At 39.8% G+C, this 21160-nt stretch overlaps 1 protein-coding gene across 1 annotated transcript in view; it reads left to right on the forward strand.

The window, feature by feature from the left end:
• The first annotated feature begins 2444 nt into the window (after positions 1 to 2444).
• LOC138608018 (collagen alpha-1(XXIV) chain-like) overlaps positions 2445 to 21160 on the forward strand; it is a 55992-nt gene continuing 37276 nt past the window's right edge. The window contains exons 1-17 of the mRNA XM_069680674.1: positions 2445 to 2483; positions 2573 to 2626; positions 3119 to 3163; positions 4850 to 4903; positions 5413 to 5457; positions 6408 to 6461; positions 7095 to 7139; positions 10954 to 11007; positions 11497 to 11541; positions 11914 to 11967; positions 12504 to 12557; positions 13323 to 13376; positions 15309 to 15362; positions 15451 to 15504; positions 16772 to 16816; positions 16934 to 16987; positions 18421 to 18465. Of these exons, the coding sequence (XP_069536775.1) occupies positions 2445 to 2483; positions 2573 to 2626; positions 3119 to 3163; positions 4850 to 4903; positions 5413 to 5457; positions 6408 to 6461; positions 7095 to 7139; positions 10954 to 11007; positions 11497 to 11541; positions 11914 to 11967; positions 12504 to 12557; positions 13323 to 13376; positions 15309 to 15362; positions 15451 to 15504; positions 16772 to 16816; positions 16934 to 16987; positions 18421 to 18465 (849 nt within the window). The remainder of the gene's footprint in view (positions 2484 to 2572; positions 2627 to 3118; positions 3164 to 4849; positions 4904 to 5412; positions 5458 to 6407; positions 6462 to 7094; positions 7140 to 10953; positions 11008 to 11496; positions 11542 to 11913; positions 11968 to 12503; positions 12558 to 13322; positions 13377 to 15308; positions 15363 to 15450; positions 15505 to 16771; positions 16817 to 16933; positions 16988 to 18420; positions 18466 to 21160) is intronic.

Raw genomic sequence — 21160 nt, forward strand, 5'->3', positions numbered from 1 at the left:
ATTTATTACTCTTTAAACCTTCAGTATTGATCTGATGGATCTAATGGTTGCATATTTTTTTGTTCATAAGGTTAACAGGTTTGTTTTATAGTTAAAACTATGCATACAAACACATGTGAAAACACGCTTTTGCAAGTGTGAACACACTCGCACATTATGGCAGTGTTACCACTGTGTTTTCCCTCAAGTGTTAGCTAAAGCCGTTAGTCGAGGCCTCTTAATGTGATCAGTATCAAGTTACTCTGTTAGAGAAGGTCTGCAGCCCACCAACAGGCTGGGCTACAGACATGCCTGTCTTCAGTTTAACTGTCTTAACCTTTCCCCAATAGAGATAAACATATTGATATACAGTATATCTGTAACTTTTACTTGCTTATTTTTCATCTATCTTCCACACACCTTGTTGTCCTCCTCCTCACTCTGTCTCCATTTATATCTCAGTCTTTGCTGCTGCTCCTCTCTCTTAGTAAGAACTTCAGAGCTGGCCTTGTGTCTCACTTAAACATGATAGGCTTTGAGGTCAAGGTCAAAGGTCATCCAAAAGAGGAAAGGCACCCTGCCCAGGGTTGAGGGGTCAATGACATGCACAATATCCCATGGCTCCTTGGGTCAGCGATTGTCATGCCTGAGGAAGGAGAATTTCATGGACACTGCTATCAATAATATGAAGGCCACTGGCATTCTTTCTGTGTTATGTGCACATATTCACACACACAAACTCTGCACCTGTAAAACAGATCTGATATTGATGATGTTAACTGGACACACTGCTGCTTCTGTGTTCAACATGGCTGTTGCTTGCATTGAGTTTGTGTCTTTTTGATAAAGAACAGACCTAATCTGCTGTAGCTGGTTGCACTGCTGTTCCCATGGCTATGTGTCAGTTGTGCAGGTAGCCTCTTATTGAAGCTCTGAGTCTGGCCTCCACATAGCTGGCCTTCACCTAGCCTCCCAGGAGGCCATGCCAGTGTTTGCAGTAGCTGAACCTAATATACCCAACACATGAACTGTGCCCCGTCAGGTATTTTCAGAGGAAATGACTGGCTGGGGGCCTGTGCTCTTTACCCCCATGTGGGCCTTTTATTGAGTGTGAAGGTTCATGTGTCACAACCTGGGAAGAGCACGACGGAGTGAATGGTGCCGTTCAAGAGCGTCTCATGCTGCTCCAAAAAGATACTGACCTGGCCCTGACCTTGTGTTTTGAAGCTGTAAACATCTGTTGTTGATAAGCAAGTCAAAGGGAAAAGAAAAGGGCTTAAGAGAAGAAAGGCTCTGATTTGGCGAACAATAATTCATGTATAGTTTAGAAAGAAGAAGTGCTTGTTTAACTAAATGGGGAATTTGGCTGCAGCACAAAACTGACTGTGGATTAGAATAAGCCAACTATTAATCTTATTGAAAGTCTTCATATTTGAACCGTCTCAGATTGATTTTAAACTATTGTTGAGAACCCAAATGGGTTATGCAGTAGTTACTGGAACCACTTCATGGGACAAATCGGATAAATTAGTTTTAATGAGCAATTTTGTTTGAAATAGAGATTGAAACATAAAAAACACCAACGACCGCCAAGATCTTTTGCAATCTCAACCCAACAACAGCAGGAAGTACAAATCATACGGATTTGTATTCTGAATATAAATCAGATTTTAAATACGACTCTTGCATGCTTTGGGATTGATGGTTATAAGCAGCCTGCTAGCTCCGGAACTAGATCATCCAAGTTTGGTGATCATTAGGTGCATCCTTTGATCCTTTAGAGTTGTACCAAAATGCAACTAACATTTCAAACTAAGATGGTCAACTATACTGATATATACTCAAAAAACATTTTCCTTTCATTTTCAAGGGTCCTAAAGGTTATCCAGGGCCGTTCGGACTGCCAGGAGAGCAAGTAAGTAGTGATGTAGACTTCAATCTTGACGAATTTCAGCAGTGTTTATTGCTGCCATTTCTGTGTTCTGCTTATTGTAATTGACAACTTCATGTTTTATTTTACTTGTTGGTGGTTTTAAATCTGTAGTTCAGACAGCAGTCCATGAGAAACAAACTAAATAATAAAGACCGCTGTCAAATTAGAAGTATTGTTATTTCCTAATTTTTGTGGAAAATTAGTGTGCAATTGAACGATTTCACCGGCAAGTGTATTTTATAAAATGTATTTTGGTCCTGTGAGACCATTTGGGTGAATGTTGGCAGAATATTGTATAAATTGTGACTGCCTGTTTAAGGCCTGTGTTTTATGTCACAGATAACAATAATTATTGGACCAACTGACCATTGTTTCAAATTATGCTGATTTAAAACATCAGCTGAAAGTTTAAAGTGTCATTTTAACAGTGGGTGGAAAAACACAACAGTGAGCCATTCGGGGAGGGGTTGGCGGGAGGGCAGCTGAAAGGTACGGTTAATAGACAGGGTTGTCTTGGTGGAGGCTTTCCAGAATGAACAGTACTTGTTTTATTCCTCAGCTGGCAAGGCTGGTAGAGGTCTGTGTGTCTCCTCTTTCACTATATCCATCCATCTAATCTCCCTATTCACCGTTCATTCATTCTCTGTCTCCCTGCTGCAGGGCATACCAGGACCTCCTGGGGAAGCAGGGGCTGCAGGTTACCCTGGCAGGCAGGTGCAGTGAAAAATACAAAAATATGCTTCCTGTTCCTCCGTCGTTCCCTTTTAGAATTCACATCAATAATAATTATAGTAACTACATGATGCACATTGCTTTCTGCTTTCCTGTGTACGTTGCTTCATTTTGGAATAAAGTGATAAATAATTTATGTTTCCACAGTGCAATATTAATAATATACGTTTCAAAGAAATACAAATTATAATTAAATGCATAAACGAATGGACTCAGTTTCCTGACTTCTCTTCATGTGTCAGTCTGTGGATTTAAGCCATAAGTACCGCTTATAGTGTGGATCAGGAAATATAAAGTGCACCTTAAACTATAACAATCATGTGTTGTCTCTTAGCTGTGTATCAGTCAAGCCTGCTGTATTTATCTTGTGAAATAATTCTGATGTGTTTAGCTTTGCTTCACCATGTGAAATGACTGCGCTTGCATCTACTGCAACAATAGGTCCTCCTCACCCGAGTCTTTCCTTTGTTGCAGGGCTCAGCAGGGCCAGAAGGTAACCCAGGGCCTAAAGGTGTCCGTGTAAGTACAAGTACATCTTATTCTGCCCTATTTTGTTCAGCAGCAAAGATTGACTACTTCATTTCCTGAAAGGATTAGGACCGTGTCAGGCCGTCAGCCTTGCTTCAGAGAGCCTGCTCAGGAATTGTATTAGTTGTATTTCTGTCATGCTGCCTGATGTGAGACTGCTTGTGGGGGCTGGTTCAGGGATCTGTGTTATGTCTATAAAGGCTTACTGGTGCTTCTTACTATGGTTCATTCTCTCTCAAGCAGAAATGCCCCCAAGAGCAGGAGAAGAAAAGAAAGAGAAAAGGACAGAAGACAAACAGATAGAAGAATGAAAGCAGATTGAAGGAGGTCAAATGAGCTAGTGAGAGAAGGGGCTGTAGTGGAGCGTTGCAGCTCAAGGAAACGAGATAGCTGGGACTAATATGTTGAGACAGAGTGAAAAAGAGCCTCATAGACAGTGCAATGATAAGATATGAGAAAAATAAGAAGGAATGAGGGAGGGACAGGGTTCTGCAGATTGCCAAGATATGTGTCCTATGCTAATTGACAAGGAAGCTTGCAGCCAAGGTATTGCTATTGTTTGTTTTCTAATGTCAGGGTGGCTACAATAGCTTTTTATTTGCCTACAATGCACAACCAATTATAATATGACTGGCCTTTACTTGTAATAGCTGGAACATCCCCAGATATTTCAACACATCAATTATATGCGATGACTTGCATGTGTTGGGTTAATTCACTGCATGTGTTTCATATAGCCTACACATCCTTGTCCTGAAACAGTGCACAAATACCACAACAGAGAATCACAGTGTTTAATCCAATAAGATATACAGCAACTCATAAGGTTAGACAGGGAAGAAGAAAACTGCTAGCTAGTAAAGATTAATGTTAATAAAGATGGACTTTTAAAATTTGCTTTGCAATTGTTTAATGAGGACGGAAATGCATTAACACCTGTGTTAGGCCCCGTGTACACATAGCACTTTTTTCTGGCAGAAAAGTGCTGGGATGAAGTGCTTGTGTTGTGAGATAAAAAACGCTGCACCCGGGTTTTGTTTCTGTGACAACAATAAGTTTAACTTACTGCACAGCTAAAAACAAGCTTACAGCGCTGAGGCGACAGAAGCACACTTACCAGCAACATTTTGTGCTCCCACAAATGGGCTTTTCGGTCTCGATTGTGATACTGTTTGTTTGTCATGTACAGCTCTGGTAGACAGAAACGGCCAAAACAAGTTGCTCCTCCATGTGTGGTGGTAACCAGGGTGAAGAGTGGCGCCCCATCTGATTGGTTGCCTGAAAAAAGCGGCGGTGACGACACCAGTGCCTTTCTATAAAGTTCCGAGATTTTCAACTCGAAACGCTCGGAGCGGCCGCACAAAAAAGGCGGAGTGCTCTGAAAAAAGATGCTGAGAGCAGTGATTTTTCTCTAGGTGGCCACATACGCTCTGTCCTCATTGGTAGCAATTGCAAAAAAGACGCTGGTGCTCAGAAAAAGGTGCTATGTGGACGCGGGGCCTTAGAGCTGAAGGATACACACAGTGCATTTTGGAGAGTAACACTAAATGTAAACATAAATTTATTTTTTTAACCACAAAAACCCTAGATGTTACCTTTGTGCTACGATGCTTGTTTCATTTGTTGTAATTGTAATTTTTAGACAATAATGTGATATGAAACATTATTAATTTCCAGGGTTTCATTGGGCCTCCTGGCGTTGCCGGACCACCAGGGCTGGAAGGGGAGAAAGTGAGTGATGTTTCCTCAGTATTCAGTGTACTTGATGTCAAAGTCTTTATTACCCAGGATACCTGTGTTGGACATATTTTTCATTCCAAATACTTTTCATATTTATCTCTTGTAGTATCGTCTACTGTATTTCCACACTATTAGTTTTCTCCTCCATTGTTTTCAGCACTTTGTCCCATCAACATCTTGATGCTTGACAAATACTCTTTTGACATTGATTTGTTGGTATTTTTTTACTTTTGGGACAATATGAAAAAAATGCTAGGCAGCAACTAAACTGTAACGTTGCAGGAAAAATATGTGAAGAAAATTAATATTTTCTATTTAGGTTATGCCTGAATGACGTCTCTTGTTTAGTCTTGTGAGATTCTTGTGTAAAGGATATCCTGCTCTTTAGGGCTCAGTCGTGACTTGCACACATCAAATTAGTTTCTGCCAAAAGGAAATTTTATGTTAATGTGATGAAACATTTATGTATATGACATGATTTTTATGTTTTTCTTTTCCAGGGCATTCCTGGTCCCATTGGAAAACCTGGTCCCAAAGGAAGACATGTAATAATTAATATTTTTTTATTTCTGCCGTAGCTCATAGTTGCTTCCAAACACAATAATATATACCTTTGTCATCTACTAATAGCTATGGGTAGACTAGCTGCATTTTGGATTGTCTGTTAGGGAGTTTTTTAAAATATGGATAGAAATGTTATTCACTTAATGTTTACAGTTAGTCCAATTAGAGAAGCAGCATTTCCAACCACAAAAGCCCCAGGGACATCATCAGTAGATTAATTTGTGTGCTGCTCCTTCTGTGAATGTTAAAGAAGCAGGAAACTGGGGGCTGCGAGAGTGAATGGTAGAGAGGAATTACTCCCTAAGTGGATTTAACACTAGTCAAGATGTAGAAAATCAACCTGGAAATGTTTGATGGCATGCATTTTGGCATAGATTCTTCAATGCCAAGTTTGTTTCAGGGTGGCATTAAAAATAAAGCCGAGTCAGATTAAGATATAGACAGATGGAATGTCAAGGTTGGGCCCTCACACTGTGAAATGTTAATGTCTTAAAAGAAGCCTTAGTTTCTCTCTGTTGAGTTTGCCAAGCGGGCAGGAAGCCCAGTGTCTGTTTCATCCGAAGGATTTTTTTGCTGGATAATTGAGCAACGTCTGGCCAGCTGGATCAAAGTCTCTGTCCTAAGGGCAGCAGTAAGCCAGTCCACAAGCTCACCCATACTCTGGCTAACCCTGGTTCATTATAAATGCATTATTTAACAATGTGTCAATACAAGTTTGATCTTCACCAACATTTGGAAAAAATGTGTCAAATCATGATGCCGTGCATGACAGAAAACATAGAAACCAGGTAGCAGTAAGATAAATAAGGAGAATTAAGCAGCAGAATAAACTACTGTTTATTTACCTGCACAGAAGTGCCATACACTGTTAATTAAGTGGATAACTGTGTTTCCTGATCTTAAATTGAGTGTGGATTTACTTTCCCCACAGGGAGTTGTGGGTGATGCAGGGGAGAGGGGGCCTCCTGGTCCTGATGGCAATGAGGTGAGATCTCTTGTCCACCTCCCGGTGAATTCAGCTGTCCTCCTTTTTTATCCTGCACTCTCCTCTGTCTGATTTTACACCTTTCTCTCCTGCATCACTTAAGTTCTGTTTTTCCTTCTTGTCACTTGTTCTCTTTCATCAGTGACTGTGTACAAGTGCACAGCACTGTACTTCTTCCCACATAAACATATCAGGACTGATATATTAAACCCATTTAGTCATTTTTATATACTTTTTTCATGCATGTTTAGTACTTTTGCCCTCACTTTCAAAATGCTTTCAAAAGCAAATTATTAAACAAAAATATACAATTTTGACACAAAGTGTGATGCATATTTTTTTGTTTTCAAATGTTCATTATTTTGGCATCTCAGGAGATGGACAGATAAGACTGTTAGATAAAACTGTATATTTTAGTTTTTTACCCAAGATGTAAGTTACACAAAGTTCTTTATTTTACAGCCTTGATTGATTTATTTTTGGATTTAGACGAACCAGTTCAACATACTTCATCACGATGAAAACATAAAGTTCCTCTTACAGTATTTCCAAAGTAGCCTTGGGAATACAGCAGGTTGTTGTACTGTAAGTGTCTATCCTGTGTACTTAGGATGTTGCTGTGATGTTTCACAGGGGCCTGTTGGCGGGACTGGCATTAGTGGCTTTCCTGGTCTGAGGGTGAGTCTCAGTTTTGCAATCTTATTATTTTTTATCAATGTGTTAAATTTCCCATGGCAATTACCCACCATGTTTGATCTGTCGTCTGTTTGGCTCACAGTTCTGCTTCTGGCTCTCCTTGTACTTGTTTCCAAGATTGCTTGTCTGTCATCTGTCTGTCTCTAGTTGTTAGATTTGGGTTTGGATGATGATGAATTACAGGATGTGCTGAACTTGAGCCAAGGGTTTGTGTTTTGTCATAGCAGCAGCATATTTCTTTCTATTTATGACAGAAACTACTGAAGTCTAAGTAATGAACTAGATCTCAAAAGAGTTGAATACATCAAGGTTGGGACTCGCTGGGAAATGAGATGTCTTGGCTGGGCGCCATGTGTCTTCAACACTACTAACGCCATGGGCGTGACACAGAAACCCAAAAGCTTAATAAAGTTGTGAGAATTGTTTTTCCCCCAGAGAACAGAGCAAGGGTGGTAATTGCATCGCAATAATACCAAAGTTAATATGATTTCAAATATTATTTGGGTCAAGCTCATTACAGCTATTATAATATTTATATAACCTAATTATCTCAATCATCACCTGGATCAGCATTACTGGGGGCAAACTCTGTGCCTTTTCATGAAGTCCAACAGTTGTTGTACAGTGAATTACAAACATATGAGGTAGTTTATTGAAACTCCAGTGTCAAAATCATTCACTTCATCCTCACTCAGTGTCAGTAATCATCCAGTATGTGGGAATGTTTGAACACATCCCTGACAGACCTTAAATATAACCAGTATAACCACTTGGGAGGCTCTGTGTTATTACTGCAGTGAGAAAAAAAATCAAGTCTGTCACAGGGCTAATAGAGAGCATGCTGTCTTTTACTGTGGAATGTACAACTGTTAAAAGTCTTAGTTCATAGGGGCCTCTTAAACACCCCTCTGTTCATGTCAGCAAAATAGATACAACTGTATAAAGCACCTTCCCTGTGCCATAATTTCAAGCTTCATTTACACTAGTTAGCTGTCCTCATAGCATGGGGATTTATTGGGGTGTTTGAAGGGTCACTGTGTGTGCACTAGACACATCTGGATAGATGGTTTTTCACCTCTGCTACTGGCTGTAAGTCATCTTTACTGCAGGCACAGACCTGAAACATGCAGACACTATCTTTAACTTTTAACTTAAAGATACACAATGGTATTATCACAGAGAGGGTTACACATGTAGGGGAATTAAAGATTAGAGAATACCAAAGCTCTGAAGTGAATCACATTTGAATTTAAGGTTTCTATCAATGTTGCAGACCACCGTGTATAATTACTTATTGAAAACATCTTCACTTCAGATTTGTACCCTCAAATTTCATTTTGAATCTCCCTGGGTGTAAATGTTTTCTGGGCTTGCCTAAGCAAAAATGTGAGGACATTTTTAAATGTGGTCAAACCTTTTGGCTAAAACGGGACTTTATGTAATCTTTGGTACATGCCATAAATGTTTTAGAAAATAAAATATGAACATGGCTACATTTCGGAAACAATAAGTGGCACAATCAAATATTCGGATATTTGAACTCACTGAATAAGGCACACATGCAGTGTTAGTAGATAAAAAGACAAAGAGAAGGGAGATAATTGCAGAATACTGTTGATCATAACATAAACACAATCTTTTGTGGGATTGTTGCACTAATACCTTAATTCATCACTTTTTTTCACCCCTCCTGTGATGGTCGTTCTAGAGGTCATGTCCCTCTTCTTCCAATTTCTTTGTTTGGATTGCCTCTAATTAACTCTATTTCTGTGTTATAAGCTATGTATGAACTGTACACTACAGGTCTGACCACATTCATTTTTAGTAAAGATGCCCTGCACATTTTGTTGATTTACATTAGAATCTGTTCTTACACCTCTTCGCCTCGTGTAGATATGAAGTCGTGACACATTTGGGGCTGCCCGCTTTTGAGGAACAAAGCAAAACACCATCGATCAATTTATGAATGCTTGAGTTGGTGAAAATATCGTGGCCAAACCTGGGAAAGACTCATATCCCCAAAATGTTGATGTGAACAAAAGAAGCAGAGAAAATGAATTACTAATCATCACAGCTGATGTAGCGATCACTTGTCTCTATATCGACAAATTACTGCCTGTAAGTACTTTTGAGTAATAGGACAAGAGAGTCAAAATACTTACACCTCCTTGTTCAGTCTCTTATTAAGTCGACTTTGCAGCTGAGTGATTTTGACGCAGGATAGATCACACAAAGAACTTAAGTTTGACGTCTTAATCATAATATAAAACACATTTTCACTTTCCAGTGTCAATCACAGCCATGTTGCTCTTTGCTGTGCTCACACATTTGTTAAAGGCTGTTAGACAAAGTTAGCACTTTAGTTAAGTAATCAGAAAGAGAGCAGAAACAGAACAGCAAGTGTTCGTTCTGGTATGCACTTGATGTCTTTGCCAGTGTGTGACTCAACAAAATGTGATGCAGCCAGACACTTTTTCACAGCCTGCATGAAGAGCAACAGAGTGAGGTGCAGACAAAAACAGTTGTTTGAATTTTATAGGCTTTTTTTGTGTCTTGCTGCTTTATAACTCTTGACCAGTGATGATTGTCACATGGTGTGGTGCAGCCTGCATATGCAGTGATTTCATTATACTTTTACTTGTCATGTATTTGAAACAGTCTTGTATATGATACGCTGAAGCATTGTTTGATTGGATTTTCTGAGGCCACCGTCTTGTTAAAAATGAGAGGTACAGGTAAGAACCAGTCAAACCTTTAATGACCTCTCTTGGCATAAATGGTTTGGATGATTTCTAACCCCCTGGCGGTCAGGCGACATCATCTACATCTTGAGCAAAACCACTGTGTGGGATGCTGGTTTACCAGATCACTTCAGCCATACGATTAGGCACCAGAGTTTTGGGAGAAAGTTCTTGGCTTATCTCCTTCTCTCATTTTGTCATTTTTCAAGTGTTCTCTGTTGAAAGCCTCTTTTAATGGAGTACATATGATTTCTGTCCGGCCTTCTGCAATACCACAGTGGAGCGGCAGCATCAAACAACAGCCCTACGGGATCCAGATGGACTCCTAGATGGGCCACATGTACATGATGACATAAAATTAAGCCATGTTCTCTAACTCTACTCTCACTTACACTTTTTGCACACTGACCAGATAGACAGATTGATCGCTTTGATAGGGGATGTTGCTCTGATGGTAAAAGTCTCAGGACTTTTGCTGCAGAGATTCTATTCATTTTGCTTTTCTTCTGCCTTTTGGTTAAGGCAGACTCTCTTTACTCTTTATTGTTAGTGGTTAGTTCAATGTGTGTCTGTGTAAATCTTACATATGTGCATTTTCTTTCTTAGACTCACTTATTTTCACCACAGCATAATTGCTAGTGGTGAAATTGTAGCAGTCACAATGGTACCGTCCTTATCAGTTGCCAGCATTTACTTTAAACAATCTTGTAAAGGTTTTTTTTAGTCCAGCCCCTCATTCTGGCCCGTCTCACCTCACCTCTGTCAATTAGTGTGGATGATGTGGGCTGGCAGCAGTAAGCAGGGCCAAGCCCAGACCCAGACAACACAACTGCTTACACTGTCAACACGGCTTAGTTATGTTGTAAGGTTGCTCAAAAAAAAAGGAATGCACCGTGTAGGAAAGTGTGCCAAAATGACATTCCTGCAAAGACGAAATTGGAAACAGTGTAAAAAATTCTGTTTAGTGTCAACAACAACTCTGGGCTAGCATCAGTTGTGTTTGAGGGTGTGTTGGTTTGTAACACTTAAATTCAATTGTGTACCTCCCTCCCCAGGGGGACCCAGGGCCTGAGGGACCGAGGGGACTACCTGGTATGGTGGGACCTCAGGTAGGTCACATATTGGCTACTGAAAATGCGATAGGGATGCACCAATCCGGTACTGATATTGATCCAATTCTGACTGAAATAGCTTAATTGGGTATTTGTGACATTGGGCCTTATAATATTCAATTCTATGTTTACTTCTATGTGCACACGTTGCGTGCGTCAGCAGACCGGCAAAAGGTAATTTTTCTTGATGGAGGAAGGGGGAGGTAGGTCATGCTTAATACGCCCGAAAGAATGATCTTCGTCTCTTCCAAACATTCAGGCACACAGCTTATTAATTAAACACTCATATCGGATCTGTACTCGGTATCAGCCCACACCCAAAGCCCAGGTTTCAGTATCAGGACTGAAAGAGTTGGATCGTTGCATCCCTAAAGCTAAACCAATATGCACTGTTATTTAATTACTGTAAGTATGTACTGAATGAATCTCCATGATAAATCTAGTATTCCTCTGCTCTCCCTCCCTTCTTTTCACTCGGTGTGACAGGGCCCAGGAGGACGAGCCGGCCTGCCTGGATTGAAAGGTGATAAGGTGATCTAAATATTTATATTATTGCAGTGTATCTATGTGAAATGTGTCGGTAGCCCAGCTTGCATATTACAAGAGGTCCTGTCCACATTTTGATAACACAGACAACAAGAATTCAAATTCACTATCACAGCATCTTGGCATGTTAATTATTAATATCTCTCATTAGTTTGTGTTTGGTCTTGACAGCGTATCTATTTGTCATGATAGCCACAGCAGCAAATGTGGCTGCATAATGTTATATATTCTGCACTATATATATATTATGTACATGTTCTATGTCTACAGTATTTTGTGTATCTTATCTGTGGTGGAATTCTCCACTGTGGCAGGGTAGTGTTGTGTTATATCTCTGTATGATGCTGTGAAATTCAGGGAGAAGTGGGACAAAGGGGCCAACCAGGAGACATGGGGTACCAAGGCGATAAGGTACGTACCCTCTCACACCAGCAAGACTCTAGGGGGAGCACATACACACACCAACTAAGAATTATGTGCATGGTCATGTTATTATATATAAAAAGATCATTGGAAAGTTTCCCTTTGTTGTCAGCTATGACTTCACCTTGATAAGAAAAAAACCCAACAAAAAACTTTTATTGAGAACACATGTCAATGGATTTTTTCTTTTCCTCCTTTGAACTTCACTGAAGTGATCTCTTGTTTACCCCCTGCTTTTACAAGTAATTGGACAATAGCACATCTGTCGAGGAACATTTGTTTTCCCTGAATCAGGAAAATAATCAAAACTTTGCCACAAATTAGAAATGCATCTCTTTAAATATATGCAGATGTTGATTCATTACTCGCATGAAGTCATCACACAATAGTTTTCCCATGCGAGAAGTGGTTTGCACATATACGCACATCGAGGCATGCACTCAATTATATGAAAATGGATGAAAGTAAACTCAGACAAAGGGAGTGTAAGACGAGTTTAACAGTGTTATGTCTGTGTCTGTCAGGGAGCTGCTGGAGCGCCTGGTCCAACTGGGCCAAGAGGGAAGCCAGGACCACCGGTATGTTCGTGTGAGTGTGTATGTCTCTGTGCAGCAAAGGTGCATTTGCATGTTTGTGTGTTTCTGTATAAATGTGTGTGTGTGTGTGTGTGGTTTATACAGGTTTATACAGGTTTTGTACAGCTTTTATAGATGAAGCCAAGTAAACACAGTGTACCAAAATGTGTGTTTTTGTTAGCTTGTAAACTGAGGTCAGGTCGGTCACATTTAAAACCCTTTGCCTTTATTGTGCACTTACTTTAAGTGAGGTCCATTTAGGGAAATAAGACATAGAATTAGTGTCTTTCACGATTTTTTGCTTGTCAGTAGAAAAAAGCTCAGACTAAGGAAAATATAGAAAGACGTTGTTAACCCCCCCTCTAAATAATCATGCATAATAAACTCTGTTACATGACAGCATCTGTAACAGAGCACCTAGATTCTATGTTGCATTAGCTTTAGTTTTTTGTAGCGTTAGCTTTTACTGTTTAAGTTACGACAGTCCTCAAAGAACAAGAATAATATTGTATTATTGTCCATCTAGTGTAATTTTAGAGAAGTAAAGGAAGAATAGCTGCACTAGTTAACACTGCAAACATAAGTCAGCAGTGTTTAAGTAAACTGTTCACATTTTAACAATATAAAAACATAATATAATAACCATCAATTCATTTGAAAATACATCTAACAGCATGCTGACAGTGTACACAATCTACACCAAGCAAGTGTTCCTAAAATGATAATTAAGACTATTTTGTGTAAATGTATTCTCTGTATTTCTCACAGGGTAAAATTGGTGAGATCGGGGCACAAGGACCACCTGGGCCTCCGGGACCAGAGGTAGGACATATGTAGGATGAGTTTCATATTCATCACATCATGTTATTTGTTACCTGGTTTTCCAAGGATGTGGGAACAGGACCCTGTAACATAATTACGTCATGTGAACAGTGACCAATTGTTTGTGTTTGAAAGCCTATTGCAGATGAGCTTTCATTAACAACAGTGGGTATGTCACTGTGTTCACCCAGAATTACAACTTAAATGTCACTAACTACAGTACAGACAAACAGTTATGAGCAAGTTTTCCAGGACAGGTTTGGTTCCTTTTTTCAAGATGTGCAAACCTGGGGAGGTCAATGGGGAGGACGGTGGCAAAAAATTAACTGCACAAAAAAGACAAGAGGGGAAGAACAGTTATTACGATTATTACTACTATTATTATTGTGGTTTTTGCGTCACTTTGGCACAGTTGCAGCCACAGATGCAGCCACGAAATGTAATCATCCTGCTGTATCTTACTTTCCTATCAGAGTGTGTAATGTGTTGGGCGTAGCGCCAAGTCAGTCTCTTTAATGATGGTCCCACTTATGACTTTAATCATATAGTATAAAGACATTAAAGAGACATGATATGCCTTGTGAAGGTAAAAGGCAGGCAGCTGAAAACACAGATTGTATTGCACTGCACGTGTCTCATGCTATGGCTGCAGCCTGGCTGAATTATAACTGAAGACAAACATAAAACTGTTAACTACACTGCAGTGCGTATAGATAATCAAGAAAAATGCCGTCATTAAAGCTGTAACAATGAGTCTATTTATGATTAGTGGATCAACAGAAAAACAAGTGACAAGAATTTTAAAATCAAATAATTGTTTATAAGAACCTTCCTGTTACCTAACATTATTTGGCTTGATATGAACTAAGGGGTAAATGTTTGTGTGGCAAGCCTTTACAATAAAAGTCATGTTAACGAGTCAGGCTTTATAGTACAAGCTGTATTAGGTGTAAATAATACTTCACAATGATTTTCATATGGGTTTCCTCCTGAAAACAAACAAACATATTTTTGTCCTAACCTGTGACTCTGTAATCTTTCCTCTTTTACCAGTTCTAAGCTGTTCTTTACTGAACAGGATATCTTCCTAGAAAATGTCTTAACACTTTGGCCATTTAATAAACCTGTGATGATCTTATGACCTTTCCATAATTTTTTACCTTGACATCAAAAATTCCACTTAGATTTTAAATAAGCAGTAAACTTAATACCTTTAATCCACGACCCTTTACTTGACATCAGCTTTAGTGTGATTCAGAGGTCCGATCTGAGCTTTTGGAAAGAGATGAGTTTGAATAATGGAGCAATTGAGACAACAATCAAGTCTTCTCTGTAGCCCTTCTCTGCATCAAAACAACAACTCATTTGTCCTATTCACATCTGCCACTGTTTGTGCATGGTTATTGTTGTTTGTTTGCATGCAGAAGACCTTACCTTTCGTCACAGAGGTCGTTGTCGATGCTGCAATGTCTGAGAAAAGCATGGAAAATGTTAAAGACCTGCTGCACTCAGCAGTGCAACATGTCCATAGGTCACATAGGTCAAAGCCTACAGGCGTATTTCACTGAAATGAGTGATTGTGTTGTGGCAGGTGTGCCTGAAGGTATTCATCTTCTATCAGCTCAATAGCAATCCATCACTTTCTTTATATCAGTCTTCTATATGCCTGCCTATACAGTATAACATCAGTGCAGGATGCCTTCAGCGATTTGGCAAAGATGACCTGTTGTACTACATCAACACAGTGAAACAATAGGCTGCTTATTACCTGATATTTAAAACGCAGTATAATCCTACCGCTCCTGCAATGTTCACCAAGATTAAAGCATGTGTGGGAAAGCATTAGAGCATGTGTGGGATCAAAGTCAACCAATTAGTCGTGTGACTCATGCTAGGAAATAATATGTTTCTCTCCTTTTGTCTTTTTGAAAGGGGTTTCCTGGAGACATTGGGGTACCAGGGCCCAACGGTCCACCTGGGCCAAAGGTAAAACAGTGTCTCTTTGTCTTTGTCCTTCTCTTCCTCCATCCATTAAATGTATCCCATTTAATTTATGTATTTTGCTTTGTTTCAGGGTTTGCAAGGTGCCAGAGGGCCACAAGGCCCGCCAGGGCCACAAGGAACACAGGTGAGACGATTCAAGACCCAACGTATCTCTATTTGCTTCTTGTCTCACTGATACAGAAAAGTGGAAAATATGGTTCATAAAGAGATTTCCACTGGATCATTAGTCTGAGGCAATGTGTCTCAATGAGCTTGCAGTCATATCCTCAGACAGTTCCAGCTAAGATCGTAGTGGGAGTTTTTTTCCCTGCAATATCTCTCGGGGCATGTTCCACTGGGTGAAGTCATGATTCACCATTGGGTGCTTATAAAAACAAGGTTGAATGTTTTCCAGCACTGGAAAAAAAAGGGAACAGAAGCTTTTGTAAGGTGTACAACACACTCACACATGCTTTTCTTTTGTGCTGAATCTTACAGCATTGACCAGGCACACACTCACAGAGGTGTAGTTAACCAATGTACTCCCCTCTCTTCTTGGTGTGGAGTCACAGTATCACAGGTAGATTACAGACACAAAGCTGTAAAGAGCATTACTAGACATTACTAAGCACTTTTCTCAAGCACTCAAGGACTAGATTGCAAATAAATGTATCTGACAGCTTTGCTTCATGAGATCAGACACATGGAGGAAACAGTGAAAAACTTTGTCAATTTTTGTCAGACATTAAGAAAACACATCACTGCTAATATTTCTAAGCTTTTTATTTTTTAAATCTTGTATTTAAACATTTTTTTTGGACAATTTTGGCCTTTTATTTTATAGTGATAATCGAAATTCAGCCTATAGTCCCTTATACAGTAACTTATGAGATAGCTTTCTGATAATGAAAGTTTCCACTATGTAGAGCCTCACAGAGCGGGAGAAGAAAACTGGCTGTGTATGTTCATATTGAAGTGGTTAAAATCAAGATTGTTCCCCACATGTAACTAGCTACAGTCACTCTATGATGTAGTGACCCCTCACATGTGCAACTGTCAGTGAAAGTAGCATGCAAAACATCTGCCTCTACATTATCATAGTGCAGTGCAAGTCTTCGTACTTTCAAGTCAAGCAGTTTACTTTTTAGCCCTGTTGTAGTGTAATCATAAGCATGTGATAAAACAGTCAGAATGGAAATACCTATCAGAGCAATAAAAGAGCAGACAGGTGAGCAGTTAAGACTCTAATGTTGTGAGTCAGTCGTCATGCAAATGGAATGATACTGCGTGTGCATTTGTTCATGTTGTTTGCTGTTGCAGCTGTATTTACTTGTCTGCTTTATGTGTTTGTGTTCGTGTGTGTGTGTATGTTTCAAGATTTGTGTATGATGAACTGTACTGTGTTTCTGCAGGGTGATGAAGGACCACTCGGCCCACCTGGCAACGCTGGTCCTACTGTAAGAATTCACATATTCACAAACACATAGACACTGGGATGAGATGTAGTATGAATTGTTTTAAGCTTTGGTATCTTTTGATGATTAATGTACATGTTTTTCTGTCTGTCTTTGTAGGGGAGACCTGGTAGAAAAGGCTACATTGGCGAACCTGGCCCTGAGGGGTTACAGGTGAGTCTGCATTCATTACATAGTAACAATACTGTTGCTACTGTACTAAAACAGTTTTTTTTATTATATTCAGAGATGCATACACATGCGGCACTTCAAATTGTACTTTTGGTAATACCTTATAAGTGGCTTTGTAACAATATAACAGGCCACACTCTTATTGAACAGCAGAATGTGTTAAATATGTCACTGTGCCTTTGCTTTGTCTTGATCATGTTTCTTTTCCTTGTGAAGGAATCAATTCTACAGTTTTAGATTTTTCTCATTCAACATCTGTTAAAATTATTATATAAAGTGATAATATGCAAACCACTGATGTTGAGGTCCTGTTATTTCAAACAAAGGAAAATTCTCTGCTATAATTACCTTAAAATACGGAAAATAAGTTGCACCGGAATGACACGCAGTCTGTCTTTGGGGGTATCCCAGAGGGCTAAATGTTTTCTATAGCTATTTATTAATAAAAACATGTATACAAGTTATTTCAACACTAATTCAATTTATTTTCATTTAAAACACACACAAGCCAACCATCTGTTTTAGCCATGACGAGTTTGCAATCCTGCTAGCTACCGGTGCTGTAGCTAGCGGTTGCTGACAGCCTACGATAACGTTGATTGTTGTGAGGGTGGTGGCTGCAATGGCGATCATGACGGTGCATGTCTGTGACAGAGTTAGCAACAATCAAGTTTTCTTCGCTTAAGACGGCGAGGAAAACACAAAACAGCACTGTGGTATATTGTAAATACGAGATGTTGTAGCGACTTGGACCCGGAAACAGTTTAATGCTGAGGTGTGGCCTCACCACTTAACAACCGACAACTTTAGCTAGATTATAGAGCCATTGTCTGGGTAAAATACCCTAACACAATAACATACCTCTCTTTGCATTTTATACTGGTATATTGGTCGCACCGGTGTATAGGACGCATCCCACTTTTTAGATTTAAAAAAATGTATTAAAAGTGCGTACACTGAGTTTTACGGGAAATAAACTTACTGTTAAGAGTTTGAACTGGTTATGAAATAGACTGAAATTAATACTGGTGTCTCTATATGAGCTACAAAAGCAGACGAGACCATTAAGGCCTGTCAGCGCTGCCGCTGGATCGGTGTCAGGCAGGGTGACAAACAGCTGGGTTCCACTATTTCCATGTTTGTGACCCACTTATTGTAAGCCGCGACTTACTGTGTTATACATATGGTCTTAATTAGGAGAGAAAATTATTTCTTCCCTGGCTATCATCACACATATCAGCAAGCTAAGAAGAAGCAACACAAAATGAGTCACATTCCCATGCAGTAGAGTGTGTTTCTTTTTACACTTGTAATATCCTGTGAGTCCTGGGCCAGCAGCAGGGCAGGATGGTGACAGACATGTCTTTAATTGCAGGAAGCTAACCAGCACACTGTTTGATGTGTTCTGCTTGCAGGGAGAGAAAGGCGACATGGGAAACGTTGGAAAAATTGGACCACAAGTAAGTTGCTATCACACTTGAAAAATACAGGCCTGACATTAATTAACAGCCAACCTGCTGTGCAATAGTAGCTTTTCATTAAATCCCTCTTTAACACTGTTACTATGAAGCCTGTGCTGCAGCTTTTATTGGATTTAGTTCCTGTCTTTAAAACATTTACTGTAAAATTCTTAAGGATTACCCCACATTAAGATAATGATGCAATATGTCATTAGAAAGGAGACTGTGAATGAAATCCACCAGTGTTGCAATTTTGACGGACATTACAGAACAATTTCCTGATATCTTCCCACTTGAAATGCTATCTTATCCGAGCACCAATTATATTTTGTCATCATAACATTAGTAGAACACCACTCAGAAGTCTTTCATGGAAGTCACTTTGTTTGTGTTGTACATTTGTCTATGTCTCAGAGCCTGCCAAAGTGCCAAAGATCTGCATGCAGTCCAAGTTAAATAACTTAAGTAGAAAATGTTTTGTTTAAATAAGTTTATCCTGGTTGCGAGTGCCCCAAAACATCTGTTTTTAGATTGTTTGTAAATGAACCAATTAACTGCAAAATCGCTTTTTCACAATCTGTCTTCTCTCTTTCATACTTCACTTAATGCTTTTTACCCAACAAAAATACTCTTGAGAAACGTTGGGACATGTTTCTCCTTTGTAAAATCCTCAGATGCATACAACTCTCTGAACACCCAAAGCATGTCCGTCCTTCCTGGAGGCCCCTTAATGTTAATATTTGCATTCTGTGCATAGTGTAGGCAACCGAGCAGGCCGTGTTGGCCTGTGTTTCTGCAGAGCACATATGAGAGGGATTAAGCACTAACTGCGTACAGGGGCCTTTGAAGCCTCGGAGGAGCCATGGGGCTATGCACAGAAAAAAACCCTCTAAAACATATGGAGGCTCTAATGAATGGCATTACATCACTTTCCAAATAAATTAGTTGTATGAGAAACTGAGAAAGCCCGTTGAAAACCTAGTGCAGGTTAACCCAGGGACGCCTGTCTTCACCAAGCACCCCTTCATCACCATGAGGCCTCCCGTAAAGTGTTTCAAGTCAAATTTTACTGGATGTTTTTACAGTGTGGTAGATTTTAGCCAATTTAGATTGGCTGCTGAGTGTTCACCCTCCATCCACAACTAATAAAACATGTAGCAGTCCACAAGTACCAAAGGCAACCACAGGTGTGCCTGATAGGTAGTTCACATGTCAGCTCTGTGCTTTCATTTTTATGTGAGTGACTCACTTATATGTGCTCATGTTAGGGAGAACCTAAATACTGTGACTAGAGCTGTATTTCTTCCCAACTGTAAGGTTAATTGCCTTACCAGTACTTTTGTAACCCTGGCTTTGTCTGAGAAACCAGATATCCTTCAGAACAGTACGTTAAAAGCTCCCATGTCAAGCTCCCCTGTCACATGGAAACCCCTTTAAAACCATTTCCTTCTGTGAAATGATATGGGGTACCACATTGTCCCACTTCTTGTCCCAATTAAGGGATTTGAGGTCAATTTAAAGCTCCTGTTCCCATGCCTGCAGGCTGCATCCCCTCACAGACACTCTGCTACTAATCCACCGCTCAAATGCTTTACCTTCATTCAACAGGATGGTACCCTGTAGGTGATGATACATGAGTAACATTTTGAGCCAGTTTTAGCTGAGTTAGGGAATAACAAATGTAACAAAATCTCACTGTGAATATCTTAGTGGTCTGTCTTTTACATTGTCTCACTTGCTTTTTTTATTCCCGTGTGGTTATTCTCTCCCTCTCACCGTCTTGTTTTCTCTCATCCTCTAGTCCCATAGCGTGATACAGAAAAAGGTTACACAGGAATAAAAGTAGGCCTAAATACTAGGGTATAAACTATAAGATTATGTGATGTAAGTAAGTATAGCAGCCATATAGAATCTCGTAACCTGTTAAATATATGAATGTATAATTCTGCAAGGAGGAAACAAAGTGACTGAAAATGTCACTCACAACCAGAGACGGCCGCAGTCTGACCACGCTGGCTTTTGTGGTCTGCCTGAAGTGAAACCATGGTCTGCAATTGGGCGGTCTCATGAGTTATTACAATAACAAAGTAATTTAGTTCAGGTCTGATGTTCTGGTAGTTTACAATGTCCCAGTGGCTTGCTGCATGTGCTGTGGTGCTGCATACTTGTGTATGGCGTGTCATGCGTGCGTGTTGCTGCATGGCGTCAGTCACACTCATCAGACTTTTACAATTTTCACACTAAGTTTTCTTGAAACAAAAATAAACACAATGACGGGGTTTCAAAATGTGAAGCTCCCCTCTTCGGTAGAATATCTGCCCAACCACCCTTAAGCCTCACTGTGGGCCTGGATTGTCTGCTAGAGAGGCTGGCACTGGTCCAAACCACAGCCCCTGTCCCAGACGACTGATCTGGAAGTGGTTAAGCTCCTCTGATAACTCTCATATTTACATAGGCTTGTGTTTTGCACATGAGGATCTATTTACTAAGTAGTTATTATCTTTTTTGAGGCCATATGTATAAAGTTACTGTGCGCTGTGAAATTTACCATGCCCCTAATAATTCCCAATCATTGCTTTTGTGCCTAAGAAACATATTGCTTCTCTGATAACATAGTTTAGTTCCAAGACTCTCAAAAGCTCGAAACATTTCAAGGTTACAATCATTTTCAAGCTGTGGAAGTTCAGTTTTAAAT

Source organism: Semicossyphus pulcher, unplaced genomic scaffold (genome assembly GCF_022749685.1).
Source record: "Semicossyphus pulcher isolate SPU_LCO1_2020_fin unplaced genomic scaffold, fSemPul1.0.p SCAF_4, whole genome shotgun sequence".
NCBI lineage: Eukaryota > Metazoa > Chordata > Actinopteri > Labriformes > Labridae > Semicossyphus > Semicossyphus pulcher.